Genomic DNA, 16,026 nt, shown 5'->3' with positions numbered 1-16,026 from the left:
CTGAGCCCTAAACAGAGATTTGTAAGGGTTGAGCATGGCTTCCTTGTTTTTGTATACAATGCCCCCATTTACAAAGCCAAGTATCCCATACACTTTCTTAACCACCTTCTCAACTTGCCCTGCCACCTTCAAAGATTTGTAAATATGCACCACCAGGACCCTCTCTTCTTGCAGCCCCCTCAAAATCATACCATTTAGATTATACTGCCTCTCAATGTTGTTTCTCCGCATCACTTCACACTTATCCGCATTCAATTGCATCTGCCATGTGTCTGCCCATTTCACCAGTCTGTATGTCCTCCTGAAGCCTGCTACTATCCTACTCACTATTTACTACATTACAAGTTTTAAATCATCAGCAAACTTTGAAATTATACTCCCTACATCCAAGTCCAGGTCATGTATATACAAGAAAAGCAATGGTCCTAATACCGATCACTGCATACTTCTGTCCAGTCCGAAAAACATCCATTCACCACTACTCTCTGCCTCCTAACCCGTAGCCAATTTCTTACCAAAGTTATCACCGTCCCTTTAATACCATGTGCTTCTATTTTCCGAAAAAGTCTTATGAGGAACTTTGACAAATGCCTTTTGAAAGTCCGTATATAAAACATCTACTAATCATTTGCCTTTAACAAATTCATGCTGGCTGTCCCTTACTAACCAATGCTTCTCCAAGTGAGAATTAATCTTGTCCTTGAAAATGGTCTCTAGTAGTTTTCCCACCACTGATATTAGACTGATTGGCCTGTAGTTACCAAGTTTATCTCTCTCCCCCTTTTTAAAAAAATAAAAACAGGGGTGTAACATTTGCAATCCTCCAGTCCTCTGACACTACTCCAATATCCAAGGAGGATTGAGATTTTGTGGTCAGAGCTTTCTCAGCAACCTAGGATATATCCCATTTGGACCAGGTGACTTGTCTACTTTGAGTGATGCCAACATATTTAGCACCTCCTTTCTATCTATTTTTATCCTATCCAATATCTCTACATCCCCACTCCTCTACTGCGACAATATTTCATCCTCTTTAGCAAAGACAGCAGCAAAGTACTCATTCAGTACCTCAGTCATGCCTTTACCTCCACAAGATTTCATTTTTTGTCCCAATCGGCCTCCACCATTCCATTAATTATCCTTTACTTTTTATGTTTATAAAAGATTTTTGGGTCCATTTTAGGTTACCTGCTAATCTTCTCATACCCTCTCTTTGCCTTTCTTATATCCTTTTTCAAATTTCCCCTGCTCACACTGTATTCTGCCTGTTTTTTGATTGAATTCTGTACCTGATGTGTCCCTTTCTGTTCTATTTTAACCTCTATTTCGTCATCAAGGGAGCCTTAGCTATGGATGCCCCAACTATCCTCCATATCAGAATATGCTTGGTTTGTACCCAAACTATCTCCACCTTGAAGGCCGGACATTGTTCATTTACTGTTTCTTGTCCAATCTGGTTTCCAGTCCATCTGTGCTAGATCTCTTCTAAAAATCAGTGAAGTTGGCACCCTTGAAGTGAAGTGGAGTATTTTCATCGTTGAATTTGCATTGTCCCTTTCCATAACTACTTTAGGCCTAATTATATTATGATCACTATTACACAGATGTTCTCCCATTGAAACACAATCCACTTGCCCTACATCATTCCCCAGAACTAGATCCAGCACTGCTTCATTCCTTGTTGGGCTAGAAACATTGGCCCAGAAATTCAGGTCGGGGGCTTCCCGCGGGTGCAAGCCCCCGACCTACACTTACCTAGCACGCCGGCGTTGAGCTCTGGGCCTGCGTAGAATTCCTCTTCCGGGGCCTAGCCCAGAGGCCGGCGCGCTGTGCTGGCATGTCCCAGGGGCGTAGTTAGTGCGATGTGTCCCCTGGGATCACGTGAGCCATGGGCAGCCAATCGGAGGAGGGAAAAGCCCATTCACAAGATTGACAGAAAGACCTGTCAAAACGTATGAATGCTGAGGGCCCAAACAGTAGTTACCCTTCAAATAAATTTAAAAAAAAAATATCACACTTTTAAATAAACTATAAATTACATTAAATAACTATTTTAAAACAATAATTTAAATTTTTGAAAAAAATAATTTTATTAAAAAAAACAGGGCTAAAAATAAACTTACCTTGCTTTAAAGTATTTAAAAATAATAAACCTGTGGAAAAAATGTTTTAATTTTAATTAATTGACCACTTACCTTTTAAAATGCAGTCCTTACGCCTGGTTTTTACATTTCTAAAATCTAAAGACTTACCCTCACAGAAAAACCTGTAAAAAAAAAACGTAAGTTCAAAGCGCACGCGCAGACTCCCGCGCGCATGCGTTCGACCTCTGAACCCCTTCGTTCAGAGGATCGGAAGTGCCGGTTTCCCACGCATGCGTAGTGCATGCAAGAAACCGGCACTTCCATCGGGTCCATGCGCGAGTACCCAGTGCGTACTCGCGCGTTGGGACCCGAATTTCTGGGCCATTAACAAAGTTCTCCTGTACACATTTTAGGAATTAATCACCCTCCTTGCCCTTGACTCTGTTTTCCCCCTAGTATATATTAGGGTAATTGAAATCCCATACTATTACTGCTCTATTATTTTTACATTGTTCAGAAATTTGCCGACAGATTTGCTCCTCACAGAATCTCCTCCTCACTATTTGAGGGTCTTTAGTAAACACTCAGCAAAGGAACAGCTCCTTTTCTGTTCCTTAATTCTAACCAAATAGATTCAGTCTTTGAAACCTCTAGTACACCGTCCCTCTGTAGAACTGTAATGTTATCCTTGATCAATACTGCCACCACCTTTTCTTTTTCCCTTCCTTATCCCTGAATACGTTGTAGCTAGGAATGTTTAGTTCCCATTCCTGCCCATGTTTAAGCCAGGTCTCCATTATAGCCAATATATCACAAACCCATGTGGCAATGTGCACCTGCAGCTCGTCAACCTTATTTGTAACACTCCTCACATTGACACACATGCATTCCAACACTATGCTAGTCGGCTTTGCTTTTTTTCTCCATTTACTTCCTGCTCTAATGCACTATTCTTTGTTCTGTTGCTGTTTGTTGCTCCTAGTTTTTTATGCACCTTGTCTCTCCTCTCTGCTCCTGCATCCTGGTGCACTTCCCTCCCCGCCCCCCGCCAAATTAGTTTAAACCTTCCCCCACAGCACTAGTGATGGTGTATTTCTACACTTTTTGAATGTCACAGTTTTGGTTGCTGATGCTCTGTATATTGTTATACAGGCAATTTAATAGTTCTTTTAAAGCACCTCAAAGCTCTGGAGAGCTACCACAACGCTGCCTCCGCAAGATCCTAGCAAATCCATTGGCAGGATAGGCGCACCGTCAGTGCTCCTGCTCAGGCCAACATCCCCAGCATCGAAGCTTTGACCACGCTCAAACAGCTCCGATGGATGGGTCACATTGTCCGCATGCCCGATAACGAGACTCCCAAAACAAGCGCTCTACTCGGAGTTCCGGCGCGGCAAGAGAGCCCCAGGTGGCAGAGGAAACGCTTCAAGGACACCCTCAAAGCCTCCTTTAAAAAGTGTAACATCCCCACGACACCCGGGAATCCCTGGCCCAAGACCGCACAAAGTGGAGGAGAAGCATCCGGGAAGGCGCCAAACAACCTCGAGTCTCTTCGCCGGGAGCAAGTGGAAGCCTAGCGCAGGCAGCGCAAGGAACGCACGTCAACCCAAGCACTCCACCCACCCACCCCTTCAACCACCGTCTGCCCCACCTGTGACAGAGACTGTAGGTCCCGCATTGGACTAATCAGTCACCTGCAAACTCATTTTTAATGTGGAAGCAAGTCATCCTCGGTTCCAAGGGACTGGCCAAGAAGTTCTTTTAAAAATCATTCCTGCTTTATTTTTAACAAGTATTTTATTATTACTTCCTAGAACCTATTCTGTACCCCAAGTACTTCGATTACCTTGATCTCTCTTTGTATTCTGACCTTTGCTCTTATCCCCTCTTTCTCGAGGCTATTATTTCCACTTGGAACCTCCATCTTCCCTTTTATTGGTTTAAAGTCTTTTCTATGGTCCTATTTATCCTTTCTTCTTGGACCTTGGTCCCAGCCTAGTTCAGGTGCAGCCCATCCCAGCGGTATGGCTTCTTCCTGTCCCAGTACTGATGGCAGTGTCCAATGATACGAAACCCCTCCTTTCCACAGTTTTCAGCCACTGATTACTTTCTTGATCTACTTATCCCTGTGCCAATTAGCATGTGGGACAATTCCCATGCTCAACCAATTCCCATTTTAAAAGACCTCACTCTGTTCCCAGCTCACTCCATTACCTGCTAACGGACAACTGGTAATTCACTCTATAAATGCCTTTCAGACGCAAACCAGTTTCAACTGGAGTCAGCCCCCAGAGACAGTACCTAATTAGCACTGGCCAGTGACCTACTTGCAGATGACCTATATAATTGAAACACTGCAGGTTTTGAGAAGTTTTACTTTTCACCTAGTTATGGCACGTAACTTTAATATTAATAGTTACATCATCCTTACTTACAGCCAGAGGTGGCCAGTCGGTTGACACTATATTTTTCAGCATTTATGTTCAAACTATTTATGTCTGGCTTCCTCAATTTCTTTCTCAGAACCAATTCTTAACTGCAATGACCATCATCTTCAAGACTTCGGTACATTAGCCTGACAAAAGTATCCAGCAGGGTCATTTAAAATGCATATTAAATAATAATCAAAAGGAAGTGAGTGTGAGTTTTTGATCTCAAATCAAGTTGCTATGGGAAGGCTCAGAGTGGAGGCCAAATGCCTCACTGTGGGGAGAGGTAAAAGTACAATGCTTAGTCCAGCAACACTTGGTTGCTCTGGCACATTGATACCAAGCTATGGGTACTGGTGGAAGACATTCTCTAGCCTAGTCATTTAAGCTAGAAAACAGATACCGGAGGGATTCCCATGAATGGAAAACAAAAGTTACAGCAAAGGGAAAAATACCGACTAAAATGTACATGATTCACTTACGTTTCTTGATCGGTGATGTAGGTGGACTATCAGAAGGCATATCAGTAACATCTGGTAGAAATTTAGGCAATGGGATAGCTAACAAATTATTAATATCAATTTTCACCTGTAGAACACAAAAGAAACGGAGTAAAATTGGATTTCTCTTATCAACACAATAATAAAACTTCTGATATGGACAAGTTATTCGAATGGAGAGAGTGCACTGAACATTGTTTCCCCAACCCACCATTATATAAAAACTGGCATGTAGCACTTCAGTGAATGGAGAGGGGCAGCTGCACATTTAACTCAGTTACACTGTTGTGCTGCGACAAGCAACTTAATGGAAAGCTGGTGAACATTTTGCTATCCAGCATCCAAATTACCTGAGCCTGAAGTGCATATGGAATCCTAGAAACTACAGCACGCAGGGCGGCCAATCAGCCCATTGTGTCTGGTGCTAGCTCGGTTACAAACGCCAATCCTATTTCCCTACCCTGTCCTTTTATATTTTTCCATTTCAAATACTTATCCAATTCCCTTTTAAATTATGTTATAGTCTATGCCTCAATTGTAAAGTATTCCACCGTCTAAAAAATCCCAGTATGGAAAATGTACAACAGGTTTCCTTTTACTCCCCCCCCCCCCCCCCCAAAAAAAAGGACCATCTCACATTTCTCTACATTGATTATATCTGCCATTTATTTTCCCACTCTACTAACCTTTCTACATCCTCCTCACCACTTATAATGCCCTCTAATTTTGTATCATTAAGCTTTAATATCAGTCTCGCCGTGCCTGTGTCCGGATCATTTATACAAATGGCAAAAGAAAAGTAGTCTTAGCACAGATCCCTGGGACACTGCTGCCCACATCCAGTTATCCCATTTCTCCCGACTCTGCTGATTGTCTCCGAAACATTTCTCTATTCACATAGCTGCATTCCCTTTAATAACACGCCATAATTTTCAACACGTCCCTTATGTAGCACCTTATAAAATGACTTCTGTAAATCCATATATACATCTAAATGCATTCCCTTTAACTATACATTGATTTCCTCAAAAAGTTCAATTAAAGTAGTTAAACACTTTACAGATCCATGCTGACTGTCCCCAATTAACTCCTGCCTTTGTAAGTGCTCACTGATTTCACCTTCAAAAAGGGAAGTATAGATGAGGGAAGTTATTAGACCACCGAGCTTACCCTCCCTTAGCTTACAGTCCCACCATCACAGCAGTTTGTGTCTCCACTACCTTTCAGAAAACATTCCAGGTCTTAAGCACTCTTTCTGTAATGCTTCTCTACACCAAGCTGAAATTCCCTTTTATCAGCTTGCAACTAGGTCTCCTTTCCCTGCAGTTGTTCAACTTAAAATAGTACTCCACATCAACCATTTCTATAATTTATATACCTCTTATTAGATTATGGAGTGATCGTAATTGTCTGACTTCAAGTTGAAGAGTTGAGTTTTTCTAAGCTTTCCTCTGACATTCAGAATCAACCTCCTGGCTCTTTGCACTACATCTCGGGCTTGGTATGACGGAGCACTATACAGCTTCAGCACAGCAGCTTCTGACTTACACGCTATTGATCATGCAATATAGCTTGGCATTGGCCCGTACTTTGCAGTCAGCGGCGAAGCAGAGGCATTCGCCGCTGGACCCGAAGTAAGCTTCCCACAAAGATCTCTGTGGCAAGAAGTTCGGCTTTTCCGACGTACAGTTGAAATCAACTTCGTATAATGCGAACTGCTGTGATGTCAACAAGTTGCCGAAGCAGCCAATCACATTGCAGAATTCTCAGACAAGAAATAGAAAGCAATCACTTTTGAAAAAATTGAGAACGAAATAAAGACTGGGACAGACACATTGGGCTCGAATTTCATCAGGCCGTTGAGGCGGGATTGGAGGCATGAGGGGGTTAAAATTGCGAAATCGGGGGGGCACGAACGCCCCCATGCCCGTTTCCCAGGAGGTGGGTACCCGACCTGTGCTGGGAGCCGCCTCACCGAGGTGGGAAGGGGATTAGTGCCAATTAACAGGCAGTTTTTAGCCTAATCCCTATTTTTATCCCGGAAGTGTGGGCTGCCCGATGGCTCCAAACCACACCAAGTTAGCGAGGCGGACCGTCGGGCTGAAGGGCTTGGAGGGTTCGAGATGTCCGGTGTTCAGGTGAGTGATGGGTGCATGAGTGCAGAGGTAAGTGTGTTTGATGTGTGTAAAGTGTTTAAATAAGTTTTAGTTACCTTTACTTACTAATGCAGGCTTCCTTCCTTCAGATCTCAGTAGTCCCTCATCTCACCGGCACAGAAAGCAGAATGGCCGTGAGCTGTCAAAAGTTGCAGCCTCTGCTTTCTGTTCTGGAGAGATCTCTAAATCAGCCTGAGAGGAAGGAATTAACTTAAAGTACAGATTGTCAGTATTTGACAGCATCAAAGAGCTGTCAAATGCTAATAATTCATCTGTCAAAAGCTCTTGACAGATGAAATGTCTGTCTGTGACATCACCTGTTGCCGGGTGGCCCTTAATTGGCCTGCTGAGCCCACTGGGCGGGCTCAACAAGGTCAATCAAGGGAAAATCAAGTGGGTTGGCCACAACTCTATGGAGGCGGGACTACAACCCCAAAAGTGGGAGTCCCGCCTCCATTGATAAAATCCAGCCCATTGGGTTAAGGTAGAAGCTGAAATAGCATGAACAAACTAAAAAAATTTTAATTAATTTAAAAATCTAAATTTTTAACTTAATGGAGAAATTTGACATTCTACCAATATAAAATTAGTTTTTCAGGGTCAGAACGGTTGTTTATCAGTAGTTATTACTCAGATTGCCGTTAAAAACCCAGTTACACCTCATTTGAATGGGTCTAACTTTTTATGGGCTTTCGAACAGCGATATTTGTTTGGAAAAGGGGAAGTTTTCATCAGATCAGTGATTTCACGGATTGCTGGCTTGGGGGTGGGGGGGGGGGGGGGGGGGGACAGAACAGCCTGTGGAGGACCAGTGAATGACAGACTGCAGCTCCAGGATTTCTTTCCACGTTGGGCTGCGCATGCGCTAAATCCTGATGTTGCGGTCTGTTTCAAAGGTGAAATGATGGCGAACGCTGCCAATTTGCCGTCATCAGGACTGCAAGATCCGGACCATTGTGTTTGATTTGTTGAATGCCGCTCGGCAATAACTATAAATGGTATTACCCTAGCTACTTCAATACCATTCGTCAAATATTTCCCCTTTTTTTTTTCCTCTTGCAATGTGCAACACGTTGCATTTATTGGTCCTGAATTATTGGTCATAGCTCCACCCACTTGCAAACTTTGTCTGGGCTACCTCATCAGAATTGATTACTGGCCCCTCATTTAGTATTAATTTTACTAACTTGCATTGTTATTCTGAATGAGGATCATTGATGGGTATTAGAAACAGTAAGGGCCCAACACTAATCCCAGCGGTATGCCACTCAGTACATCTCCCAGCCTGCATCACTTCCTTATCTAATAACTCCTGCTTCTTCTCCTTCAACCAATTGCTTATTCAAGAGACCCACTGCTTTACCCTTGTGTAGCAACATTTCATGCCACACTCGAGTGTTTGCTTGGCCAAGTGTAGCATTCTTGCCCGAGTCAGAAGAATGTGGTAGAAGTCCCACTCCCGAGACTTGCGTATATAAAATCGACACTGGGTCTTCAGTGCAGTACTAGGAGTGCTGCATTGAGAGAGATGCTGTCTCTTAGATGGGATGTTAAACAAAGGTCTATTCAGGTGGACATAAATGATCCCACATACTATTTGAAGAGGAGCAGGAGAGTTCCAGTGTCCTGGCCAACATATATCCCTCAAACACCACCTCCAAAAAACACATCAATTGGTAATTTATCTCACTATACTGTCGGAGACCTTTTGCACAAAATGGCTGCCACACTTAGCTACAAAAACAACAGTGACTGCATTTGAAAAGCAATTAATTAGCTGCAGAGTGCTTCGGGACATGAAAGGTACTAAATAAATACAAGTCCTTTCTTGCTTTCTAATTATAGGCTTTCTGGAAGTCTAGGTACACTACATCATAGTGTACCTATATTTCCAGGCAGGATCTCCCCCTTCTGAAAATGTTTTCACCAGATTAATTTTATATAGGTAACTAATGATTGTTCTAATAATCAGTTCTATTATTTTGCCAAATACAGTACTAGAATAAGATTAATGAGTCTGTAGTTACCTATTTTTTAAATAATGATAGTCAGTACGTAGCAAATTTCATCACTAATCTTATTTAGTAGCATTAACTTGTACCATTTCTCCCTGGGGATTTATTAGTTTTATAAACCCTTTGAGCCCAACTAGGACCTCTCTGCCAGTGCTGCTACAAAGTCATTAAGTTTAGATGTAGAACCTCCTATGGTGGATGGCATGCTACTCGTGTCTTCTCCAGTGAATATTTCCAGGGAGTAATCATTTCGCTAATCTTCTAGGGATTAGCTAAAATATTGGATTGTCAGAGGCCTGGGGGCCGAATCACCTGCTCTTAGCCACAGGTAGTACAAGATCCATGAATATATCAAAAACCGAATTATAGATTCATAAAGACTCGATCATATCCCAGTTATATGGCCAACAATTACTTGCATTTATATAGTGCCTTTAACGTATAAAAACATCCCTAGGCACTTTACAGAAGTGTAATCAGACTAAAAATCAACACTGAGACAAAGAGAGAGATTATAGGAGGGGTAGGTTTTAAATTCAATATCCAAAACCTTAAGGTGAAAGACCTGCTGGGTATATACAGCATCTTCTGCTTTTATTTCTTTATGAACATTAACAATCTGCTTTAATCAGGACAGATTTAAATTTTGATATTTACATTTACCAGAAAGGAGTATTCAGTAGCCTAATGGTAGAAATCATCGGCTTTGTATTCCAGCCTCAATAATCATTTGAAACCTGCTATACACCTTTAACTTCAGCCAGTAAGAAGTCTACAGCCCAGAACAGCACTGAACCCACTTCTCCCATTATAAAACAGACAAGCAACAAGCTCTGCCTTACATTTATTTCGAATTAACAAAACCTTTTCCCCCAGTGTTCCCCAAAGATTCAGGCCGGAACTTTGACGGCGCTCAGAGCGCGGGTTTGGAGGTGGGACCACTGTCAAAATCGCAAAGATTGACAGCGGGTAGGAAACCTGCTGTCAACCCACCTCCAATCAATCTTCCCAAGTGTCAGGTCCCCGATTTGCACGTGGACCCGACACCTAGCAGCGGGAAGAGGATTACAGCCACTTACCTGCCTGTTAACAGGTACTTGATAGTTGTTAACAGGCTCTTTTTCAATTTTGCCGCTTCTGCCTCAGGTTTCCTGACGTCCGGACGCCACGCCAGGTACATGTGGCTTGTTGTGAGTCTGCTGTAATGTTTCTGCACTGAGGACAGCTGCAGAAGTGGTGTGAGGGATCCAATGGTGCACTCGTGAGTTTGAGGTAAGAAAATGTTGGGAAAATTATTTTTAATGCATTTACACTTTTCTGTAGGTAACAAGTTTTGAATTGGATGTCTCGTCCCACCTCATTGGGAGAACCTCTCTCACCAGTGACAGATCACTTCTGTAACTTCACCTGCAGCTGCCATCTGTTCTAGCCTATGGAGGGAGTCATTGGAGAGCCTGGGTGCAAGAGCTCACCTTTGTACAGTGATTGTCAGTGTTTGCAGCACCTCAATGCTGTCAAACAAGGAGAAATGAGCTGTCAAAAAAAGATTGTGCATGGTCCCTTTAAGAAAACCGTCAGATGATGCGTCATCAAGTGACGTCATCTGACTGGTTTCCTTTTAATTTGCCGGCAAGTCCGCAGGGCGGGCTTAACAATTCAATCAAGGGACAATCACATCCGTGGGATGGTTGTAGTTGGGGGCGGGACTGGAACCCAGAAACCAGCTGACCTGCTCCCAAGCTGCATCCATTTACAAAATCGTGACCTAAGTATGCCATCAATGTCTTTACTTGTGAAGTTAGTTATTGCTGAGAATCAAACACTTTTCCTGTGATGCAGCAATGGCTCCTTGGTGCCACCTGTTGCCAAATAGAAGTGCTATGTGGAGCTTTATACAACAGAGATCATATCTAAACAGCCCATTTAAAGGTGAATGGCTTTCATTGCTCCTCTATACACCGGCCATCCATTGTGTTGCATAGTTCACATGGAGCTGCCCCAATATAAGAAAAACAAACAAGGGAGAGTATGAAATTATTTAGAGAATGTAGTGTACCAATAGACAGGTGGCAGGTGTAATTTAATGAGAATTGTGAGGCAATACATTTTAGGAGAAAAAAACAAGGACTGAGTGTGCGCAACCAACTGTGAAGGGTATAGATGATGAGACCCCCCCCGGGGGGTTCAAATACATAACTCGTTCAAAGTGCAAGTGCAGGTAGATAGAAAGAAAAAAACTTGCATTAATATAGTGCCTTTCATGGCATAAGAAATAAGAGCAGGAGTAGGCCATATGGCCCCTCGAGTCTGCTCCACCATTCAATAAGATCACGGCTGATGATGATGTCAGGACATCCCAAAGCACTTTACAGCCAATGAAATACAAGATAAAACCAAACAAAAAGTCAACAGCATTTTGGGTTTTATAAACATGGACAGAGTTCAAAAACAAAGAGGTAATGATCAATTTGTACAAGGCAAAGATTAGGCCACAGTTCGAATACTGCATGCAATTTTGGACAACCCATTATCATAAGAACGTGAAACCCACAGAGTGCACAGCATAGATTCACCAGAATGATGCCAGGGTTGGGAAACTAAAGTTAACTATAGGAAAGACTGGAGATACCAGGACTATTTCTACTAGAGCAGAGAAGGCCAAGAGCAGACTGAAGAGTTATTTTAAAATTATGAAAGCTTTTAAGAGAGGATTTGGGAAAGACAATTTCCTCTAGTTTGAGAGTTAGTGTCTTGGGTCATCAATTTAAAATTGTTCGTGTGTGTGGAGGCAGGTTAGAAGAAATTTCTTTGCTCAGTTATTACAGCAACAACAGAGCAGTTTAGACAGAGACGATTGAATCTTTTTTAAAAATTCCTTTTTTCCCCCAGAATGTGCCTGTTGCTGGCATGGCCAGTATTTACTGCATATCCCAGGTTGCCCCGAGAAGGCAGCGGTGGGCCGTCTTCTTCAGCTGCTTCCAGTCCGTGTAGTAAAGCTACTCCCACAATGCTTTTAGGTCTGCCCTTTTTAAAAAATTCTTGTTATTCTTTGTAGTGGTTTGATATAACCAATTGGCTTATGAAGCCACTTCAAAGGGCAGTTAAGACTCAACCACAGTGTGGGACTGAGCCACATATAGGCCAGGCCAGGTCGGGTCGGCAGGTATCCTTCCCTAAAGGACATGCACCAGTTGGGTTTTTATGACAATCCAGTAACTTCATGGTCACTTTTCTTGTTAATTAACTTATACCAGCTTTTCATTTCCAGATTTAATTAAAAACTGAATTTAAAATGCTCAAACGGTCATGGTGGGATTTGAGTACTGAATTCTTTTGACTCTGAATCCCTGTAGCTTTGAGCTTGACGGACAGTGTTTCATGTGGAACTTTGACAAATGCCTTCTGAAAGTCTAGGTACAACACGTCATGGAGCTTACCACAGTTCACTTGGAATGTAACTTCAAAGGAGACAAAGGCTAGTCAGGCAGGATCTCCCCTTTCTGAATCCATGCTGTTTACTAAGTTATTACTGTACAGATAATCTTTTAAGTTTATACCTGAATTGAAGACAGATTAATAGATCTATAGTTAACCGTATCTGATTTGTCACCCTTTTGAATATGGTCACCACATTGGCCTGTTTCCAATCTACTGATATTTCCCCAATATCCAGTGACTTCCTCAAAGATCCTCAATACCTCACAAATCAGGTCCCCAGTCTCTCTCCGCACTCGGAAACATACCATCTACACCTGGAAATGTATTGTTTGGGCCTTTTTACTTTGTGTAGGGGTCTATTTGCAACAGGCCAAGTCTTGTAGTTCAGAACCTTAGCATATTGTTGATCTGAAGTTTAGTTTCCTTCTCCACAAGACTGCTTTTTCCCCCATCTTTTCAAACATTGCTGGCCTCTGTCTCTACCTCCCACTCACTGATGCTGAAATTCTAATCCATGTCTTTATTACCTGAATGCTGATTTCTCTAATGCTCCCCCAGCTGAAATCCCGGATTTAATTCCATAAATTATAATGGATTGAGAATGCTGTGGCCCATAGCCTTACCTGTTCAAAGCCCACACTTCTACCATCTGGTTCTTGCCATGCTCCACTGCCTCCAAGACCACACCTCATGCAACCTCTGACCTTTTGTCAGTCCTAAACGCAAAACAAGAGCACGGTACTCGAACGCAACACGAGTAACCTAGTGAAATGCTGATGGATATTTTGCTGTCCAGCATTCTAAATACAAACAGAAAGCTTGCTAAGCAAGTTCACAACTGCACTTGCCCTTTGCTCTTCTGATGCTGGTCCGCTCCCTGTTAGTGTCATCTTTAAGCTGTGCAATTGGTGGTCACTCATTCAACCACCATGCCTCTACCCTCTTGAGCTTCCTCCTTAAATCCCTCCAACTTGCTTCCTTCCTGCTCTAAAATCAATATCTGGTTGGATTCACAGTTTTCTTTAAAAAAGTATACCTTTTTATTTGGTGTTTGAAGCAAAGTGTCTTCCTCATGTTGCTCTCTTTTGTCTGCATTCCTCTTTATTTTGCTTTCCTTACTGCGAGATGAGTCAGATCCAACACTCTCCTTTCTTATAGTGGTGTTCAATTTAGAGTCGGTGTGTTTTCCTGGCATAGGTGAATTCTTATTTTTATGGGGTTTTTTTGCTTTTCTTTTTGGTTCCTCATAGTTTAGATATGCTTCAAAAGCCATAGCTGGTTTTTCAAACTCTTCTTCATTTTCAAATTTAGATACATCATCTACTTTACAGCCTTTAATGCTGTCTTTAGTCATACGTGACATGTCCTGCGATTTGCCTGATCCAAGACTTCCTTTGTCCGTTTCAGACCCTTTCTGCATCTTGCTCGATAATTTAGAATGTTCGGTTTTGTCCACAGATCTACTTTTATTCTTTTTACCATTTTCAGGAGTACCCTTCTCTGAATGAGATTTTTCCTGACAGGTGTTGTGGGATGTAGCAGAGCTTTCCAGGGAAGACTCCTTCTCCTGTTGGTCTTTAGTGGGCTTTTTGGTTTGATGGCCACCAGTAGACTTTTCATCATTTCTAGAAGAGTTATTTTGGTTGTTGTGTGAAGATTTTGTTTTTTCACATTTCTGAACCTTAAGAGATTTTTGAGTAACTGGAGAACTGTTTTTTGATGCACAATGACTGTATTCTTGTCTTTCCTTCTGTGAAGGCTTGTATTCACTGGCCTTTAGCTGATCAGGATTGATCTTAGAAGGTCGCTGAGAACACATAACCCCATCTCTCTTTTCTGGACTTCCTTCCTCATTTAAGCATTTTGCAGATTGATTCACATCAGTTGCCTGCAAAGTCTCTTCATGACTGGAGAGCCCAGATGACTTGTTTGGATTTTCCTTTCCATCCTTCTTCCTAAAATGGCTGCGGTCATTATTGCTCTTCCTGTCATTCTGTTCACTGCTATTCCTCAAAAAAAAATAACATTCCAATAAATTTAAAGACCAATTGAAAAAGAGGAAAAAATAAACCTCAATAAATATTTGCATCCACAATAAATCATCTTAACAGTCCTATCATGCATGGTAAAGGGTCTTGAGCATGTACAATACAGGAACCCTGCTCCAACCGCGGTTTTGCCATACGCGGATTTCAAGTATACACGGTTCCCTCTCTGCGACAACTTTTGCCAACCGCGGCAGTGAATTTTGCGTATACGCGGTTTTTAATTTAGGATTAAAGGTAAATAACATGCTTTTATATTCTTTTTAATTGTGTTATTTGAACATTTATACTGTATTTGCCAACCGCGGTTTTATTAACCATGGGAGTTTTCAGGGACGTAGCCAGCGCAGTTGGGGAGGGATTACTGTATACACAAAAATATCATACTAGTAAAATTAAGTCTATGGATGCATAATTCACTGACTTCATTCCCACGAAGCTACTGGTTATTCCTCTACTATTTCCAAGGTTATAGGTCATTAACAGTTTATTCTCGATTCAAATTCTTTACACTATGCACTTACATGTTACGTAGTGTTTCCTCACATTTAATCTAGAGCCGGAGGGACAGCTCTCCTGATAAGTATATCTTAAATAAAAATAATAATGTAGACCCAGGTACTGGGTGGTGCAATGGGATAACACACGATCCTTTCACCTCCAAAATCCGAGTTTAAATCCAACCCACTTTCTGACAAATAACAGAAAATGCTGGGAAAACTCAGCAGGCCAGGCAACATCCGTGGAGAGAGAAATAGAGTCAACGTTTCCGGTCGAAACCCTTCGTCAGGACTGAAAAAACACAGGAAATGAAACCGATTAAAAGGCCAGTTTGGGGGCTGGGAAATGGGGATGAAAGAACAAAAGAGAAGTGGAGAGACATTAAGAGGTATTGAAAACGAGACGAGGTGATGATAGGACTAGTAAAGAGAAAAAAGATGGCTCTAGATTAGGTGTGAAATGCACTGGCAGAATGGGAGACAGCTGCCATGTGGGAGAGAAAAACAGGGGGAGGGGCACAAAATAAAGGTGTGGATAAAAAATGTAAAAATGTAATGGGGGCCGAGGTTATGATCTGAAATTGTTGAACTCGATATTGAGTCAGGAAGGCTGTAAAGTGCCTAATCGGAAGAGGAGGTGCTGTTCCTCGAGTTTACATGGAACAATGCAGGAGCCAGAGGGCGGTGAGGTCTGAGTGGGAATGGAGCGGTGAATTACAATGACAGGCGACCGGAAGCTCGGGGTCACCCTTACGGACTGAACGGAGGGGTTACGCAAAGCGGTCACCCAAACTGCGTTTGGTCTCCCCAATATAGGAGAACACATCGTGAGCAGCGAATACAGTATACTAGATTGCAA

General features: G+C 42.3%; 1 protein-coding gene and 1 long non-coding RNA gene across 6 annotated transcripts in view; one reads left to right on the top strand and one right to left on the bottom strand.

Moving 5' to 3' along the window:
- Positions 1-16,026, bottom strand: part of eloal (elongin A, like) — a 124,948-nt gene that overhangs the window by 74,497 nt on the left and 34,425 nt on the right. For 4 of the 5 annotated variants that reach the window (XM_085996484.1, XM_085996483.1, XM_085996480.1 and 1 more), the window contains 2 exons: positions 13,659-14,631; positions 4,996-5,101 (listed from right to left, as the gene is read on the bottom strand). In XM_085996484.1, coding sequence (XP_085852610.1) covers positions 4,996-5,101; positions 13,659-14,631 — 1,079 coding nt within the window. The remainder of the gene's footprint in view (positions 1-4,995; positions 5,102-13,658; positions 14,632-16,026) is intronic. The other variant, XM_085996482.1, reaches the window with a different exon arrangement.
- Positions 1-16,026, top strand: part of LOC147112330 (uncharacterized) — a 57,169-nt gene that overhangs the window by 37,554 nt on the left and 3,589 nt on the right. The window contains exon 2 of the long non-coding RNA XR_015079481.1: positions 10,331-10,456. This is a non-coding gene — a long non-coding RNA (uncharacterized LOC147112330). The remainder of the gene's footprint in view (positions 1-10,330; positions 10,457-16,026) is intronic.

The sequence above is a fragment of the Somniosus microcephalus genome, chromosome 9, assembly GCF_052327205.1.
Source record: "Somniosus microcephalus isolate GS21.2 chromosome 9, FLI_Smic_1.0, whole genome shotgun sequence".
Classification (NCBI taxonomy): domain Eukaryota; kingdom Metazoa; phylum Chordata; class Chondrichthyes; order Squaliformes; family Somniosidae; genus Somniosus; species Somniosus microcephalus.
Note: the sequence above shows the minus strand (reverse complement) of the source record. Positions and strands in the feature narration are given on the sequence as shown.